At 46.3% G+C, this 19,446-nt stretch overlaps 2 protein-coding genes across 2 annotated transcripts in view; one reads left to right on the plus strand and one right to left on the minus strand.

Moving 5' to 3' along the window:
- The window catches only part of slc25a26 (solute carrier family 25 member 26), a 52,205-nt gene extending 51,601 nt beyond the window's left edge, over positions 1–604 (plus strand). Inside the window, exon 10 of the mRNA XM_028577001.1 lies at positions 198–604. Coding sequence (XP_028432802.1) covers positions 198–294 — 97 coding nt within the window. The 3' untranslated portion in view covers positions 295–604. The remainder of the gene's footprint in view (positions 1–197) is intronic.
- A 4,012-nt stretch (positions 605–4,616) lies between these two features.
- lrig1 (leucine-rich repeats and immunoglobulin-like domains 1) overlaps positions 4,617–19,446 on the minus strand; it is a 34,511-nt gene continuing 19,681 nt past the window's right edge. The window contains exons 6-18 of the mRNA XM_028577000.1: positions 18,535–18,678; positions 17,816–17,959; positions 15,884–16,027; positions 13,624–13,704; positions 11,694–11,765; positions 11,176–11,247; positions 10,805–10,968; positions 9,671–10,024; positions 8,495–8,776; positions 6,599–7,033; positions 6,314–6,451; positions 5,785–6,072; positions 4,617–5,201 (exon numbers count right to left, since the gene is read on the minus strand). Coding sequence (XP_028432801.1) covers positions 4,999–5,201; positions 5,785–6,072; positions 6,314–6,451; positions 6,599–7,033; positions 8,495–8,776; positions 9,671–10,024; positions 10,805–10,968; positions 11,176–11,247; positions 11,694–11,765; positions 13,624–13,704; positions 15,884–16,027; positions 17,816–17,959; positions 18,535–18,678 — 2,521 coding nt within the window. The 3' untranslated portion in view covers positions 4,617–4,998. The remainder of the gene's footprint in view (positions 5,202–5,784; positions 6,073–6,313; positions 6,452–6,598; positions 7,034–8,494; positions 8,777–9,670; positions 10,025–10,804; positions 10,969–11,175; positions 11,248–11,693; positions 11,766–13,623; positions 13,705–15,883; positions 16,028–17,815; positions 17,960–18,534; positions 18,679–19,446) is intronic.

Below are 19,446 nucleotides of genomic sequence, written 5' to 3' on the forward strand. Positions count from 1 at the left end.
ATAATGCAGGTGAAATGAAAAGTGTTCAGATTCACCACGGTGTTGTCCTTGGTTGTAGTATGGGAGGACCATTTTTACAAAACTGTGATGATCAGAAGTAATTCAGCAAAAATGAAGTATCCATTAGATGCCGATTTGCTTGAATTTGTACTTCAGAATTTCTAGCGTGTATCGCTCTCTCTCTTCTTTTTCTGCAGTCTGTTTGCGGGCAGCATACCGAGGATAACCTTCATCAGTGTGGGTGGTTTCATCTTCCTGGGAGCCTACGAGAAGGTCCGCCGCTCTTTGCTGTAGCAGCTCGTCCTCTGTGACTGTCCTGAGCCCTGAGCCCTGAGCCCTGGTGGATTAGCAGCAGGGGAAGCATCTCTGGAAGCAGCACCCTCGTCCCTTGGAGGGCCCCCCTGTGCCTCCATGCTGCTGGGCCCCGAGAAGCAAGGAACACCTCTTGCCCGTCCACTGGCCTGATCGCGTTACCTGGGGTGCTGCGTTCCTGCTCATCAGTGCCCAGAGCTTCTGTAACAGCGCCAGCGGTTTGGTGAAATGGTGCCACACCCTGTCATATCGTGTGTGTGTGTGTGTGTGTGTGTGTGTGTGTGTGTGTGTGTGTGTGTGTGTGTGTGTGTGTGTGTGTGTGTGTGTGTGTGAGAGAATCAATGAGTTACGGTATTAAAGACTGACCTCTTGGAGTTGAGGTTCGGTCATTTGTTCCCCTGTAGGCTGTCCTGTAAAGCTGCCTCTACGTGGTTTCATGATCATTTTAGTGTTTTATCCATATTTTTCTCTCCGCTAAGCCAGGCCACCTGTGTTAAAGACCCACCAGGGGAGAGACTCGGTAATATCTCACCATTGTTACATTCCCGCTGGAGCACAACTGAGCTCATCCACCTGCAAGAGCTTTAATTTTATACTTAAGATGTCTACAACAGTAGAGCACTTTGTTAATTTAACAAGGCTTTAGTTTTATTAGGAGCCTCAATTGTCCTGCACCAGCTTTTGTATTTCAGTTTGGGCTATATATATGTTTATTGTGAAATATATTTTTATTGGGTATTTAGTTTGATTGGATTGGCGCTATTGTCGAAGAGGCTGTAAGAAGTGACTTCTTAATCTCAAGCCTGTGAAAGTGCAGGCTTATCAAAGTTAGCATGACAAAAAAAACAAAAAAAACTTTTGGTATTCAACAGAGCAATGGTGTTTATAAAGAGCTTTATTACACGACTTTGTTGAATACTCGATTCTGATTGGTCAATTGGGGCCTTCTACGATCTGTTATTCATTCATAGCAGCGGCGTGCTATGGACGCAGTTCTTACCAAAGACTGGAGGACCGTTTTTAAATCAATAAAACCATTTTTAATCAAGATTTTGTGTCCATTTATTAATTCCATTAGTAAGTAGCCATGTAATAACGAAGATACTTATAGTAGGTGTTCACAGCAAAGACTTATTTAATTATTTTCTATAGTAGTAGTTAGATAAGAAGATTGATACCGTTACTCTCACGTCTGTATGGTAAATATGAAGCTACCTACCTCTTAGCTTAAGATAAGATTAGAATAGAAAGATAAGACTTTATTAATCCTACATGGGGAAAATTCCTGTGTTCCTGTTAGCTTAGCATAAAGACTGGTAGCAGGGGGAAACGGCTAGTCTGGCGCTGTCCAACTGTAACAAAATCCATCTACCAGCACCTCCTAAAGCTCATTATTTAAAAGGCAGTGACTTCCCTGAGTCTTGTCATCAACACGGAGACTTCAGGATGTCTCCGATGTTCCCGGCCCAAAAAATCGACCAATACACAACCCCCCATAAACAACTCTGATTTTACAAATCGTGTACGGATTAAACAAACAAGAGTTAATGTGCTGCTTAGTGAGTTGATTCAGAGGAGCCAGCGTAGCGGTTTCCCCCTGTTTCAGTTTTTATGCTCAGCTTCCTTTTTAAAAGAAGGGTTGGCACTAAAAAGCACCGCTAACATGAGTTAGCATAAAAGAGGGGTCAGTTCACTCAACGAGCATGCTTTTGCACTTAGTCTCATTGGTATCTACTGTACTGTAGCCGTGCAGGTGGTTTGGATTTGCCAAGTTTTTTGAGATATCAGCTGCTGAGGCCTGAAACCAAAATCATCTGCATGACTAGATCAAGTGTGGATAAGTGGGATTTTTTTTGTGATTTGTCTAAACAGACCATTTAAATATCAGTACTACAGATGTAATTTCAACTGGCCTTACACAGGAAATGATGCTTCTGTGGGATTCATTTAATGGTTGATGTTTTAAAGATATGTGTTCTCCTGTGTAGGAGCCGTAAAAAAAAATGCCTTATTCTGCACCAGCCAATTGTACAAGATGTTTTCCACTCTCCACTCATGTTCTGTTTTTTTTTTGGCAAAATAAGAGCGCCCAGGTATCCATGATAACTTATTACAGTATTACCAACTCACTCCTTTATGCCTGATTGAAGGATTATTTAACAACATATGCAGGAACAGTTAGCCATAGGATATCAGTGTTTTCCCATCTTGTATTCGGTGAATTAGCTCAGTGTTGTCATTACGGTCCGTATGGAGGAAAAACTGAGGACTTGGTAAATCCTGTCAGAAGATGGATGGCCTCACAGGTGGGAGGGTTTGTCATGCTGCTTGTCACTAGGCTGGAGGACAACAATGGTCGGCGTGTGATTGGTGGAGGCCACGGCCAGTAGCATGTCAATCATCCGGTGACAAACATCCATCTGGAATGCACATTCTGGCCAGCCACTGACCCTCAGTCAGCCCCGACTCAATAGCAAATATTTTAAACAGCCTGCAGAAGGAAAAAATATGCCTGCTGTCTTTGGAGCTTCAGGGAGACAGCACACATTCCGTGTTTGTGTGTGTGTGTGTGTGTGTGTGTGTGTGTGTGTTTTTGTGGTCCAGGCAAACGCTACTTCACTGCTTTGAAGATCAAGGTCTCTGGATTTCACGTCTTGGGGCGTGCTCTCTGAATTGATGGCTTCTCCATAACCACTGTGACATGTGAGCAGCGCTAAATGCTAACTCAGCTGTTTGTGATTCCATCGTCGCTCCGTTCGTTCTGTTCATACAGGAAAGAAACAGGCAAAACACTTGCGGTAATAGCAAAATGTGATTTTTTTTTTTTTATTAGACACTTCAATGCCATGTTAGACACTTTGCGGTTTTAGCTTTGACATTGGTACAACGGTTTCGAACGGTTTGTTTCAATAAATTACTCCATACATGAACTGCATCTCTCTCCCTCTTGTCCATTTCACCTGCTACACTGGGATTAGTTTTCCAGCGGTGATCTTTGATTGGTCTTTCTGGTAATATCATCTCGGATAGGTGCTATCAGGTGTAACCGGAGGAGTGTGTCCTCCAGTTTACCTCGATAAGGCCACTGGTAACAGAACACAGTTCAGACAAGGGCTCACTGGCGAAACGCATGCATACATTAGACAACGTAACTACTTTGACTGAATTCTGACCCAGTGTATCCAGAGATTGGGACAGTCCGGGGAGCGTCTGACTGCATTAAATCCTCCAAGTTTGGTTAGAGCACATTTCACAAGCCCTCCTGACTGTTCACAGCATGAACCTTTAGTCACCTCAAAACGGTACTCAACTGTAGTGATGATGAGAAAGTTATTGTTACACTGTGTTGATGTGGCAGAGGCAGAATACTGGCCGTTTCACGGTGGATGTTGGGGCACATTACAGCAGTAGCACAATAAAACATTCTCCCTGATTCTCCATCTTTCCCTAAATTCATAGCATAAGAGTGGTATATTTAAGCGTTCGGCCAATTAAATGTCAGTGCTCGAGTGCACATAGCTGTGACCGAGAGGACACATGGTAGGCGTCCATAACTGAGAGATCATTGCTGACTTTTTACAGCTTATAAAACAGCTGTTCTCCTAAGTTTGACAACATTTGTTTGTGAACGTGTGTGCGCCAAAGTTTCTTGGATAAATAAAGAAACTAATCCGAATCAGAGAAGAATATTTTTCACCCCCAAATACATCAGAGCAGCTTTGCAGTAACTTGTAGTATTGTGAAACAGGTGGAGGAGCCTTACTGGTACAGTATGTACTGTCGACTTTACTGTGTCAAAATAAGTGGAATGTCTCCTCACATAGAGGAGGTTCCTGCATTCCTATTGGCAGATATCATGTACACAATCTGCATGTTTATGACGTAAATACAAAAAGTGCTTTAACTGACCGCCCACAAATATCGCAGCTTGAACCATCCGACGTACCAAAATAATTTACATCAAAAGCTCTTCCTTCATACAATAACAATGAATGTGAACGGTGTGTCTGTAAGGCCATGGTTGGCAGCATTTCTCAAAAAACATTCAAGTGCAATCAAGTGTTTGTTTTGTTTGCTATAAAGAGTGTACCTGTATCTCTCACAAAAAGTTGCTTGATATATGCTGAGTTTTCTTTGATCATGCATTAAGGCACCGCAGCTGAATGTTGGTAAAAGCTGAAAAAGGCTGTTTTTTTTTTAATAAAAAAAAATAAAATACCATCACTCCTTTCTTTGTCATGCACATAAATTCAAATACTCTTTTGTAAAAGTTATATAATATATAATATAAGAAAACTCTTATGTACAGTCAAATGTCCAAAGGTATATTTCTCTTTTTTTCTCCCTGCACATACATGTACTGTACAAGATTCCCTACATTTACATGCTTCAAATGCAAGTCACATTTTTTGGAGCTAGAATTTTTATTGGTCACCTCCCAAAGGAAGGTTTTTAACTATATACAGCTGATACGCTCAGATGGGACGCCACCCACACAAGCTCCACCTTCAAACTCCGGATGCCCCCTGCGTTTTTTCACGTCCCGGTGCTCCCTTTCAGTCCAGATCCAGGAGGCTCAGGATCAATCGCCTCGATATGAGGTAGCAGTTTATTTCCCAGTGCAAAAAAAAAATAAAAGTCCACTCAGCAATCGCGAGTCCGCTTTTGGGCTGGATGAAGTGCCTGCTAGTCGCTGGCTCTCCTTAGGGGGGCGCTCTCATTCTGAGAGGCTCTGAGGGTGTGTCCATTGGACAGCAGAGTCTGCCTGAGCTCAGGCTCACAGTCACTTTCGAGACGGCTGTTGCCCGTCACGCCGGCCAGCTTCACCGGCTTGTGGAAGGAGTCCTCCTGTGACGGGGAGCGCGCCGGCGTTTGTCCTCCTCTGCTCGCTGACCAACAAAGAAGAGAAAGTGGAGGGAGGAGAAACAGGCAAAGTCAGTGACGCGGCATGTATGTAGACAAAAATGCATTCAGCTTTAGGATATAGAGGCAGTGGAATGTATGCATAGGGCTGCTTTGACATGTGGTGGTGAGAATTGGTATTTGGAGGCCAATTCCACTGGTATTACTCCTCGTTTTCCCAGAGCAGGCCGAGACGTGCAACTGCAGGAGTTTGGCAGCAGTCACAACTCGCTGCTTCTTTGCGGTGTTTTCAGAGAGATATCCTAAGGGACTCTGGGCATGCAACTATGATACACTGTCAAATTCTGGTAGGAGCCAATCCATCAACAGTCACATTCAAAGGAATTTGCCTTGACAAGGGTTCCTTAATTCCTAGTAGTTTCTCATGGTATCACCTGATATACAGTAAATTATATTTCTAGAAAAACAGCTTTAAAAAGCCTACAGGATGACTGTTTTTTGTCTATGTGATTAGGCTGTTGCCATCTGTTAGCAGTTGTAGTGCAGGTCCTGAAGGCTACAAACTTCCCTTTAAGCATTCTAAGTACATTCAAACTCACTACACCTTACCTTTTCTATCATGTTGGTCCAGTTGTAATGTATCGTGGTTTTTTGGAAACACGGATCCTTGAATGTCCTTCCGGAGCCCGTTGGGCGTCCCGTTGCAGAACGGGGCTGAGCGTGGCCCTGCGTCATGCAGCTCCCCTGGATGACGGTGAGAGTAAGGTGGGGGGACCGAGTGCTGCTGGTACTCCATGCATCCAGCGTGGCCGAACCCGTGTGTCAGGTAGTCAGAGTCTTTGGAGTAGCTGCTGCCGTTCTCCATGCAGTCTGTACACACTACTGCGCCGGTGAAACCTGCAGGGAGAGAGAGAGAGAGAGAGAGAGAGAGAGAGAGAGAGAGAAAAATGAAATGATTTGGAGACAGAAAATCAACAACTGTATGGCAACACGTGTGGTTAGGGTGTCTGCGGTAATTATTTCGGATGCTGTGCGGGTCTTCAGAGACACAGCAACACACCAACTTTGCTCACGGAGAAAACTGCTAGGCAGCGGAAACCATTTGGCCCGGCCGAGCGGGGTCTGACCGGCAACGTACCTGTGGGGTCTACGATGTGTCCGTTGGGCTGAGGGCCGCCGCCGCCGGCCTCCACGCGGATACACACATCCTGGCGCTCGGACAGCGTGCCCTGGGAGGACAGGTAGCTGGGGACGTCTGGGGGAACTATCGTCTCATCTGGGAGAAACAAAAGAGCCGAGCACAGGACGTTACGACCAGGGCTGCGGGTACTGTGACACTATAAACCTTTTTTTTTTGCCAAACTAAATCCAATTATTTATTTTTTTGACCCATGATAATATGACAGAATAGATCCAAGTTCACCTGTGTTGGTGACACTGCACTCCTCGCTCTTCTTCCTGGTCTGGTAGATGATGCAGACCCACACCAGCGACGTCACCACGATGCTCGTCACCACGGCGATGACTATGATCCCGATCGTGACCGTGCTCGGCCCCGCCGGTGGCGTGCAGGGGCCGCGGCGCTGGGTCACCACCAGCTGGCTGTGAGCGCGCTCCGTGCCCAGCGCGTTGGACATGAGGCAGGTGTAGCGGCCGGCGTCCTCCAGCGACGCCGAGCCGATGACCAGCAGCTGGTTCCCCGGGGTGAAGTGGTGTCTGTCGGAGGGGCGCAGCGGCTGGTCGTCGCGCAGCCAGGTGATGCGCGGCGGCGGGCTGCCCAGGGCCTTGCACTGCAGGGCCACCGTGTCGCCGACCGCCACGCTGCGGTCCTCCAGGTCCTGGGCCAGGTGGGGCGTTTCTAGGGGGACAGGTTTCTCGTCAAACATTTGGACGCCAGGATTCCTGAGGTCGGCGATTTCTATTCTACTGTTACTCTTACGGCGTCATCGTTTTAGGTTTCGGCCTTTCCACGGTATGGATTACAGACTGCTGAGTCAGCCGGATGGGCGGAGCACGACGTGTGATGTTCGGAGTCTGATAGCCAACCACGGAAAGTCTCATCTAACATTCCTATTTATACATCGGAGGTCAATCTGTAAATGCTTACAGATTATGAAATCAGTTCACTTGATCGTACATTTTCATTACAGCACACAAACGAGATTTCTCTCGGGACGGGATCCTCTTTTCGGCGTTTCCCCGGCAACTTCACATTGTGCTGAATGGAGCACACTGAACTGAATGTGTGTGTTAAGGTAGGCCTCTCCTCTCAAGGCACTTCCCCTCACAGTGGGACATACACAGATTAAGAGATCTCACTTAGCCCACTTCAGCCGCCCCTCTCTCTTCTATCAATACTTTCTCCCTCTCCATCAACCCCCCCCTTCTCTGCTACCCTCACCCCTCTTTCTTTTCTCTAAATTCCACTTGCCTACCTTCCCCCACACACTGACTCCACCATTCCAGTTCGTCTTTGGCTCCCATTTTTCTCCCCCCGCCACTCTTTTTGCAGACAGGGGGCCCCTCGACTGCAGCCACCCCGCCCCTCTCCTTCCCCTCCGCCTCTCAAACCTAAACATCACAGATTCAGTCTAGAGGCGCTTGCTTCAATGTTTTACATTGTTGAGTGGATTAGCACTTAGCTTGAACTGCTATGAAGTCAAATAAGTCTCTCACAAGTCGCACAATATGCACATGTTACTAGCCTAACCACATTAAATATAGAAACTGTTGCTTCTGAGCTCTTTAGGGGAAAATTATGACTTGCAACTATTGTGTGTGAGCAAAGACCCCCCGTTCAACAAGTGACTGCTTTTGCTCAGTCCAAAGACAAAGGACAAAGATGATCTATGTCCTGAGATGTTATAGGAGAGCAGCTCTGTTTTGTTTGATTTAACGTGTAAAACAGCCAATAAATTGGGAGCACTGAGGCCTGCAGTGAAGCAGCCATGACTGTCCCGCCCACCGAGAGAGAAGAAAGGGGGGTGGGGGGTGGGAATGCCTAACAAACAACCCCTCTGTGAGTCCCCCTTGCTTCCCCACCACCACCATCCCTCCCCTCCCCCTTTTGACCCCCAACTGTGGCCTTTGGCCATTGACCTGCAGCAAGGCCACAGCTGCCGAGAAAAGAAAAATATAAAGCCTCTCATTCTACGGCCTCGAACTGACCAATTCCCAACTGACCGCCAAGCTATTTACAAGTACTCATTTTTGAGGATGTGGGAAAATGATCAACACTGGGTAACACGGACCACAAGTCCAAAATATTAGCTCAACTAAACTACAATGAAGGCTTATCACAGGAATGTGCGGCTCTTACCCAGCACGGTGAGGGTGGCGTTGGCAGAGGCGGTGCCCGCTGTGTTTTTGGCAGTGCAGCTGTACACGCCCATGTCCTCCGGCTTGACGTCCATGATGAAGAACACGTCATCGTCGGGCATGACGTGCATTCGGCGCTCTCGGGCAGCGGGGAAATCCGTGCCGCCGTCCTTCTGCCAGGCGATCTGCGGTGTCGGGTGGCCCTCTGCGGCGCACTCCAGCCTCGCCGTGTGGCCCGTCCTGATGGTGCTGTCCCTGGGAGTCTTCACGAAGGACGGGAGAACTGTGGACAGAAAAGACACCGTTTACATTTGTAAAGTCTGCAAAACGGCATCAACACGGTTAACCTTTATGTTTTACGGGGAAATCGACTGTCGAATGTCTGGTTTTTGTTTGTTTTTAAAGCAATTCCCTCAATTCACAGTGATGCAGTTGTTTAGGATTACAGAGCATTACACCCTCAGTTCTCCTACCCACGCTTTCACAGCTGGTGCCGGAATTTGAACAAGTAAACTTCCGGGCACAAATTTAACCTCTATAGGTAACCGTTACATGCATGTACGTGCCAAGATAACGGGCAAAAAAATAATTCTGCCATTACACCACAAAGTCTGACGCAGACCTGGGCAGCAAACCCAAGATAAATACTCTCCACTTACAGAAAAGCAGAGTGACAGAGCGCAGAATAGATGGCCCCCTGTTAGCGCTGACATGCAGATAAATCAATTTGTTCCGAATACCATCCTGGGAGAGATGGAGGCCGAGCGAGAGAGAGAAGACTTTATTCAAGCGAAAGAGAAGAACTTTGCATGGCCACTAATCTCAATCGCTCCGCTGTCAGCCGGGACAATTGAAACTCAGATAAGTTTAACATGAACTGGCATTTTATTTGGTGGAAATTATGTAATCACACACATATTAACAGAGATATTGGAGTGTTTTTTTCTGTCAATCTTGTCTTAGCATGACACAGGACCACTTCTACTCCTCTATTTTCCCCTCACATTTGAATTGCCATCATACTTTTAACAACTACAGTGGCCCAACTCTTAGTCACCTTTGATAATAATATTATAGTCCATTTCACCAGAGGTGAATGAATTAGTCCTTTACTGAGCCTCTGGTAAACAACTTCAGCCCAAAATGTCTTTAACCTTTTGAAAAAAAAAAAACCTACCGTTGACAATGAGACGGGCCTTGCTGGAGTAGGTGGAGCCAAAGTGGTTGGTGATGATGCACTGGTAACGGCCCTCGTGGGCGAAAGTGACACGCCGCAGGTGCAGGATAGTGGTGTACTCCATCACACCTCCACCTGCACCTGGCACATCAGATGTCGCGCCTTGGTGGTGAGCGTGCACGTGGGCGTAGTTCTCCGTCTCGGCCTGGCGAAGCAGCTCCTGGTCCTTACGCCACGCAAAGGTCATCGGGGAGGTGCTGCTGCTCGCCGCCGTGCAGGTGAGACGCACGTCGCTACCAAGGACCGTCACCAACGTTTCTGGCTGCACGGTGATTTGGGGCTTTGGAAGATCGTCTGAGGGTGGAGAGATAGGAAGGCAGAAGTGGAAGGAAGAAAAGAAAGTTAGAAAGGGCCAAGGGAGTGAGGACAGTCATCAGAGGGACGAGGTAAAAAAAAGAAAAGACAAATTGAGTTGGAAGCATAGTCACATAGTCACAGTCCAATGCAGGGTTTTCCCTGGGTTTGTAATAGACTTAGGTGCACATATTTGCGGTGGTGTTCAGTCGTCCTCCCTCAAGAAAATGTTATGTTTTACAAATTATAAAAAGCAAATTTCACATCATTTTGGACCATTATTATTACCGTGTCTAAAACGTTGGGAAAAAAAACCCAAAGCAGATAATAAAATAATTTATAATAAGATAATAAATAACACTCAAAAAGCTTAAAGACAAAACTTGCTAAAGAAGTCAACTGGGGACAAACTTCACTTGATAGATCTGAGAAAAGTTTAGCTGCATTCATTCGGCAAACGACTCAGGCGCTGCGCCTAAGCCTCGTAACGGTAAGGAAAACCCCTGCAAAGTCAAACATCCCAAATGTCTCTCAGTAGGTGTCTGCTTGCTATGCATAAATGGATGTAAAAAGAGGCAAACGCACATTAGGAGCCATTAGGATGTCTCCGTTCAAATGCAAAGCAAAAACCAAAAACACCACACAAACAAATATGTGCAACTGTGTAAATAACAGAACAGCGCCAAGATGTCAGTGTGGCCCATCTGTGCCTTGAGCGCTTCTTCCGCACAACACCCTCGCCCACATAAACACAGATTAAGCACACGCACGTTAACTCACCACACACAAAGCTGTTGGACGGGGCCTGGAAGATGCTGGTGCCCTTAAGGCTCTCCGGGTGGGCACAGGTGGCATTGACACCAGCCTGCAGACCACGTGTCACCAACCAGTCAGGCAGCCAGTGAAGCTGGCAGTCGCACAGGAAGCTGTCGCTCTGAATCAAACTGTAGAGGAGAGGAGTAAGTACATGTGGTATATATCACATCTATTGCACCTGTAACTAAATATGTGTTTCTGATAGTGCGTGCGGATGCCAAAAAGCACCGACGGAGTGATTTTCAATCCCATTCGAGGCTGCTGGCTGTTTGTGCATGTGTGGAGTTGTGCACGTAAATGATGTGTATTTGTGTAAGTGCAGCGATAGAACTCACAGGGTTTTGAGGTTCTTCATTTTGCTGAAAGCATCGGGCTGGATGGAACGAACAGAATTCTCTCCCAAGTTCCTGTTGGGACATTACACGTGTCTCGTCAACTGTATACACATTACAGCGGCCACATACACACACGCGCAGGCTTTCATCAGCAAAGGTCTGACATTTAACAAAGGTGGAAATATTAAGGCCTGTATGTCTGAGTGTGCTACATGCCACAGTTTTCCGTCCCTCCCTGCCCATATTTGACGGAGGCCTGTGAAAGAGCTTATAGGAATTCCATTTCTTCTGCGGAGCTCACCATATGCTCAATAACTTTGTTCCTGCGCAGAGGCAGGAAAAAAAAAGGCCAAAGTTGAGATTCTGCGAGGCTAACGAGAGAGAAGCAGCTGGGCGCTTGCAAAAGCCTCTGTCTTCTCCTTTTACAAAGACGCTATTAAATTGCTAGCAGCCTGCTCTCTGCCAGCCTCTCTCTCTGCGCTCCCCCCCTTGTCAGCCAAGCATTGTGGAATACTCACAGGTGTTCCAGGGTCTCTAGGCCAGAGAAGGCTTTCTTGGCCACCGATTTGATCTTGTTTCCAAACAGAGTCCTGCCGTTTCCAAACATGAAGGGTGTCGATAGATGAAGAGAGAGTGAAGAGGGGAAGAAGGGGGTGAGAAGAGGGAGGTGAAAAGAGAGAGCAAGAGAGGGAGAGAAGCACAATTAGCGAGGCTGAATCTGATAAGAGTGAGGGGATTGAGGTATTGGAAATCCGAACTGTGTGGAGATTAGCCAGGAGGAAGGGTAAGGGAGACTGGATGAGGTTGGAGTTTGGGGGGCACCTGGGCTCTGCGCTGCTCTTCAAAGATCACTTTTATGTTTATTAGAATTCAATAGCAATGACTGGGTGGGGCTGTGTGTGTGTGTGTGTGTGTGTGTGTGTGTGTGTGTGTGTGTGTGTGTGTGTGTGTGTGTGTGTGTGTGTGTGTGTGTGTGTGTGTGTGTGTGTGTGTGTGTGTGTATGCGGTCAGGCCTGGTTTGAGCCAATAAGTAAGTTGCCGTTCCCTCTGATTTGGGGTCCTAATCTCTTCTTCCACCCCCTCCCCTCCCTCGTTCCTCTCCTGTTGTAGCCTTTACTTCACAGGAAGAGGAGACACGGCTGGCTGGTTCACAATGAAGACCCCGGTGTTCAAACTCATCCACATGTACACACAAACGGCCGCCTCGTCACAGGGATGAGAAGAGCGCTACTTTGCAACTTTTCTTTTAAAGGATTTAGATTTGGCTTTCAAAACAAATAAAACCAGAATAAAATACCAGATCTGCTCATCATTTTTTTTTTTTTCTTGGCTTAGACCATTTTCCTCCCATGTGGCGGCATTCACAAGCTGCTTTAAGGAAACCCAGTGTATGTGGTGAACACTTTGATGTCTCACCCGTTCTTTCTCTTTTCTGAATCTCTTTTTTTTTTTCCCATGGCTCGGTTTGCCAGAGTTGGGATGCAGCGGGCCGCTTCCGCCAACGCCGTGACAAAAGGGGGCCGGGTCAGAGGGCAGGCCGTGTGAGGCGTTTGATGTTGATGACTGAATGCAGCCCTCAATTTTACCCTCTCTACGTTCCTAACAACAGGGACTGGGTAAGGGAGGACGAGAGGAGCGGAGGCATGGACGAGAAATCGGAATAAGCCTATTGGGGAGCGAACCCCTGCCAGCTCAAAGAAAAGCCCTTTCTCCCTTTCTTTCTCTTTCAGCGGGGCTCACACTGGGAACCATCTTGGCTGGACATCATCTTTTCATCCTGCAGGTTGATGATTGCCGCTCAATGCCAAAAAACTCTTCGTCCGCTGTGATTTCTCAACTTGCCAACTCTTGACATTGAACTTTTTAATAGCTGCCTGGACAAAAACATCAATGAGTAATTGTGAGGAAAAAAAGATTTAAAAAATGATTAACTGTCTGCTTCTTGAACCATTAGCAGCGAAGAGAACCCAGTTTGGCCATAAAGCTACAGGGAAAAAAATGAAATCATGAGATGAAAGCCAGATTGAACTGGACAGAAACTGGACTGAGCTTCCACGGGCGTAAAAGAAAAAATAATGCCTTCAATGTTTCATGAACAAGCCTTGTAAAAAAGGAAGAGCGTCCCTGTAAGTCATCGCTCAGAGCGAGCACTTCCCTACCAAGTGAAGTCTGGGGTCATGAGGAGACATAACTCAAACTCTGCAGCTTTAAACTGATCTATTCAAGTTAGCTGGCAATGAAGGGTGAGTCAGTATTTGGGGGGGTACATACTTTTGGTATGTAAGAAAAATGAGAACGCTCACTTGTGTGTCTTTGTTTTTGAAGGACAGCAGAGAAAATCCAAGAATCAGTGGCAGGGCAGGACAGAGGGATGGAAAAAAGGGGTTAATAGCAAAGGGGGCGGGGGGGTGTTGTGAAATAAAAGAAAGAACGAGTGGAGACACTCACAGCTTGTTGAGGCTGTCCAATCCAGAGAAGGCCCCGTTGGTGTCCTCTATTGTGCCAGAGATGTCATTATGGTCCAGCTCCCTGTGGAGAATGAGAGAAAAGAGGTTGGATAAGGAAGATGGAAGGAGGAGAACAGGGACAGGGTCTGCCAGCACTGAAGCGTTTCACAGCCCTGGCAGAGGCTGGTCTGGAAGTCACGGGTTATCCCTTCGCCCTCGCTCCCTCCCCACATCATCCCCCCTCTGCACCTGGCCTTAAGAGCCCCTCCGCCGCTCTGCTCTGCCAACCAAGCGCATTCTTTCCTTAGAGGGGTGGAGAAGGAGTGTGCATGCGAGTACGTGTGCATGTGCGGTGGTGTGTGGTGTGCATGTGCGGTGGCATAAATCAGCACAGGGAAACGCATGTATAATTAATGACAGCAGTGAGAGATTGGCGGGAACACAATGCCTTGTGCGAGAGGCCAAACAGTTGGGTCCGTTTGTCTGATGGCGGCAGGTATGGCACAGCCAAAACTCAAGCCAAGAGTCTTTATAAGAATAGAAACCATGGCAGGGCAAAGACGAAACAGATTGAATGAGAAGACAGAAAAGAGAAAGGGGCTTCTTTTAGAGTGTTTGGGGGTTTCCAAACATTAGTTGAATGCGCTTCATTCGCAATGTCTAAAGAACTACCTCTTTAGGTGAAGTCATCGCTGCGGAGGAACCACCACTCCACCCCTCTGCATGGTTATCCAGAAGAAAAACAAGGACAGACTCCTCTGAACCGTTAAAAGACTTGCTTTCAAACTTGAGAAAGGCCTTTGAGGTTGATGGTCAGCCACACCCTCCAACACATCCACAATAGCCCCCACTCCTCCTCCCTTTGCTTTTCAAGCATCTCTTATCCCCCTCTGGTTCTTTTCAGTCTCATTTGGCCGCTGTCTTAGTTGGACTGTACAGGGGCTGCCAATTTCCTACTCTTTCTGGCTGGCTGGATGTGAATGTCCGTTGCCTTGTTAAAGCAAGGCCAGTGGTGGGGGCTGTAGAGCAGGGACACTGGGCATGGAGAAGGGGGGCCCGATGAGGCAGCGACCCCCGTGGCAGAATTAGAGGGCAGGCTGGCTTGTTTGGAGCTTTCACACCCCAATGCAAGCTCCAGCCCCATGCCAGCATGGCCAGCAGCGCAGGCCCAATTAAAGCTCCCCCGGCTCCTTTTCAGGGCCCAGCCTATGCCTGTCCTCCCCTCCACTGATTAGATTAGGCCTGCCTCAAAGACACAGAGTGCATGGGTGATACAAGAGGAGAGAAAAGATCATGCACAACTCAAGACAGAGATAGTGTGTGTATTGGGGGATAACATGAGGAGATGACAGAACACACTTAGGATAGCAGAGGGGAGGAAATTGGTATTAAGTATACTTTAAAGGGGCAAAGCCAAAAGAAAAAAAGTGAGCAATTAAAGACTAGAAAGGAAAACATGAGAAAGGGCCTGAGATATGGCAGTCACAAGCTCAGCTCCCTATCCCACCCTCTGTAGCTTGTTATCTAGCACCCAATTTGCCAGCAGAGAGGCCTTATGTGCCTTGGCTTGTCCCCCGCTGTGAGAGAGAGCTTGTCTAGCGAGCTCTGGCACAACTCTCCTCTCTGGCTCTCTCACTGGGAAGAGGCACAGCCAAGAGGACCTTGGTTAGAAACCAAGACCCCCAAGTCTTTCTCCTGGATTTATCCCCTGACTTTCTCCCTTTCATTCCCTTCTTTTCTTTCATTTGGCCTGTTTGGGCTTTTTGTGCAAAAGGTGGATCAGCGGGAAAAGAAACCTGTCTTTATTCCCCTAAAAAGCGGGGGAAGGATCTCAAGGGAGGGGGGGAGCAACCCAGAACACTTTTAGATCCAAGTTTGTTGGGAACCAGTGTTCAAGAGAAAACTAAAATCCAAAACAAAACCAGACAAAGGGGGAAAAGAAAAATAAGGAGTTGCCATAGAAACCACGACAACAGTGATGCACGATTGCCTCGTTAAAGTAAAAACAACTAATGACTGCAAATGAGAGCAAACCTGTCTTGAGAAGTAAAGAACACCCGCTTTTGGAAGTCAAATGAAGGGACTACGTAAGCCAAAATATCAAATATCACAGAGGCAAAACCAATATTAAACATCTCAGCTTTCACTGCTCCCAAGTGGCACATCCTAGCCTTATGGTCAGCAGTGGCAAAACCATAATGTGTGTGTTTTTGGGGGGCTTGGTAATGGCGGTTTGGTGGCGGGGGGTATACTGTACTTACAGGATGCGTACGGCCTTGAGGCCTCTGAAGGCTCCCTCGGTGATGTGGCTGATGGAGTTGTGGCCCAGACGGAGGGTGTGGAGATCCCCTAGCACAGCCAGACTGCCTTCATCCAGACGAGTCAAGTTGTTGTACGACAGATTCCTGGAGAGAGAAACAGTGCAAGACAGACAGAAAAGAGGACAGAGGCAGACACAGAGACGGAGAGAAAGAGAGGGGAAAAAAAAGGGGCAAGAGAGAGACATTTTCTGTGTGAGGTCTGGAAGGAGATGACAGGTTGGCAGAATGCTGAGGCAGCTCGCGACATCATTATACTTAAATTTCATGCCTGATTCAATGTCTATTTGCCAGTCTGTGTTGTCTTTTTCCATTTTGCCTTTTTCCTTACCACAAGATATTAACAGAGAATGGGCTTAGCAGACCTTAGAGATCAACTGAGGTCTTAACCATTTGACGGGGAAGAAGTGAACTTCTTGGTTGGAACTTTACATGTCTACAAGCTCCATTTATAAGCATAAATGAGCATGTGGTAAACCCCAGGGGAATATACTGTCACTCATGTGTGCTGCAGGCCTCAAAATGTAACTTATTTTCATATCTAGCCATCAAATCCCCGTTTTTCTTACAAGGCTGGAGGAAATCCAAATTGGATTAGAACAGTACATGGATCTGCAAGCAGTTTCACTTGTTTTAGGAATTTGGAGAAAAATACTGCAAGAAACAAGACTTGCAGAATATTTTGTTAATAAGTTAATTTAGGTGGAAAACAATGAAGTGTGACAATGAAGCCTCAAAACATCTTTCAAAATGTTTCATTGTATGCATGTAATACATCATCCTGATTATAAAAGGACAATAAAATCCCATAATGGTATCTTTCAAACAGCAGTCAAAGGCAGTATTGTGCATTTAATTTCTCCTGCTGCCTGTTCTGTAGCCAGGCCTCAGGTTTGCTTGACCAGCCATGTGTGCAGAGATTCTCCCTGAGGACCCGCTCAGCCTGTCCCATTGGGAATGCAATAACAGGATCTTCATAAAGACGAGTCACTCTCTTCTATCGGTCGTGGGGGTTATCATAACTCTCGATAATAAAAATCATATAACCACTAACTGGTGCAGCGCCTGGAGGATGATACAGGGATGGCGCTGGGAGCAATCTGTCATTCATAGACGTGCACACAGGAAACGGCATTGACATACACAGAGCAAACTAACATGAACACCATCTACCTCTTTATCCCGTCTAAACAAACGTAGGCGCCACAGATCCCCCAGGCTACCTCGCAGTTAGCAACGCCTCAGCTGAGCAAAGCACTTTACAGCAGAAATACGATGTCATGTCAGCGGAACAGGAAAGAATCGCAGATAATAACTCCTCATTCGGTAGTCAAAGGCCATGAAGGCGATCCTTCAGTGTAATTACCACAACACAACCGGTAGAGGATTACACGTCAGTTTGCCAAACCCCTGCGCTTCAGAACTGAGTACAAAAACTCTTGTCGAAGGGCTTGAGTGCTGTTGAGCCTGACTAATTATAGGATAAACTGGCTTATTCTGAAAATAGAGTAGAGTATTGAGTGTGAAAGCACATTGTCATTTAACCCTAAGGAAGGGAGATGGATGATATGGTCGGGGGTGGGGAGTGTTGAATTCTTAGGCTATAGGACAAGGGGTTTAGATTCTCAGCGACAGACAGTAAGCAAAAAATGTCACTCTGCAGTTGGTGTTAGTTTTAAATATACAACTTTTATTTATTTTTTAAATTGAACTATGTTGAACTTATGTTCTTTGTTGACTCCAACTCTCTTCAACTGCAGTTGTATAGTAATTCCAGGTTTAGAAACTCCAACCACTGCCTACTGAACGTTTTTGCAAGAGGACATATGGCACAAGAGTTTGAGTGCTCAGGCTAACTTAAATGCTAGTACTCACAGTTCCCTCAGCTTCTGGCAGAACTTCCATCCATCAGGGTTGATGCGGGCTATAGAGTTGTTACTGAGGAATAACTGCTGAAGGGATGTCAGGCCATACAGGGAGCCACTGTTTACCTCTGTCAGGCTGTTGTAGTCCAGGTGACTGCAAGTGACAAAAACGAGCAAAAATCAGTATAATCAGGAAGTAAGAATTTAAAGATCTTGAAACAGTGATTTACAAGCAACTGGATGTCTCAAGAGTTTGGTGGTAATTGTTGTGCCCTGAAATTACTAAATTTCTCAAAAAGTGCAATGCAATTTGTGGCCATTACTGTGTTATTTTGCATGTAATTGAAGTAATTTGGACAAAAGTGCATGTCAACAGGAAAAGGTGGGATGGTTGTGATAGGGGGCAAGTTCCAGTAAGTACAAAAATAGCCTATCTTATTCTTATAAGGTTTGGTAGGTGAGTATTGCAGTAATAGTCAGTAAGTGGTGCAAATAGGAGATGATCCTATCAGGTGGTGCTTGTTTTAAGCCATGTGCTGCACCTAAACTCCATAAATCAGATGGTAAGTTTCAGATACTAAACAGATATATGTTTTATGATTCTGATGTGGAGTGTTTTGTGCAAAAGAACAAATCAGTCACATAATATGGTTGAAATATAATAATTGGCAAATTTGTAAATTCCATGTAAATGTGTTTTTGATACTGTTCCAATTTTTTTTTACATACAGGACTTTCATCTTGGCCAGATCCCAGAAGGCCCCGTCAGTCAGTTTGTTGATGCTGTTTCTTTGAAGCTTGAGTACCTCCAGGCTGGACAGACCCTGGAAGGTCAGACCCTCCACCTGACGAATACGGTTCCTGTTCAGCTCACTGCAGTGCGGACAGACAAACAACACAAATGTAGCGACTGATCATGGGAGAAAATCAGTGAGGCACTTAATCATACTTTGTAAATTCTATCAAAATATTCCCCACATTTCAAAGCCGGAAATCTACTTTTTTTCCCCCCTTTTGACTGAGGAATGTTTTGCCCTCATTCTACTAGCATCCATCACACTGAAGTCAAAACCAACGAATCCTGTAGCCTGCACGCTTCAGTTGGAGCATTTTGTAGTTAACAAACCCCCAGCTTAACAGGCATTCCTTAGTGGTGTCCTTTTCACCTGTGGCACGACGCCAGCACAGTATACCCACAGGCTTTAGCTTGCAAACAAGGGTCAAGTTATGACCCTATGAAATTACAGTGATACTAAAGGGAGGTATAAGATGTTAAACACCACAGTGCTTTTTATTTTGCATGTGAGGCCTGAGACATCTCTGCATGTAACAGTGAATCTTTACATTCGGGGTGTGTGTGTGTGGGTATGCGTGTGTGTGTGTGTGTGTGTGTGTGTGTGTGAGTGAGAGAGAGAGAGAGAGAAGGCTTGGTTGGTAAAGATAAACATCCACATGGATTCTTTTGTGTCTATTATGTGCATCTCCACTAGCATGTGTAAATACAGTGTCACAGTGGGGGGGAAGACTCCCATTAGGCAAGTCTCTTCGTTCTCCAGAATGGAGGCGTTGAGCTACAAATAGGTCGACTTCACTGTTAAGATGTTACGAGGGCAGTTGGAAGATAATGGAGCACGGTGTGGG

The sequence above is a fragment of the Perca flavescens genome, chromosome 4, assembly GCF_004354835.1.
Source record: "Perca flavescens isolate YP-PL-M2 chromosome 4, PFLA_1.0, whole genome shotgun sequence".
NCBI classification, from domain to species: domain Eukaryota; kingdom Metazoa; phylum Chordata; class Actinopteri; order Perciformes; family Percidae; genus Perca; species Perca flavescens.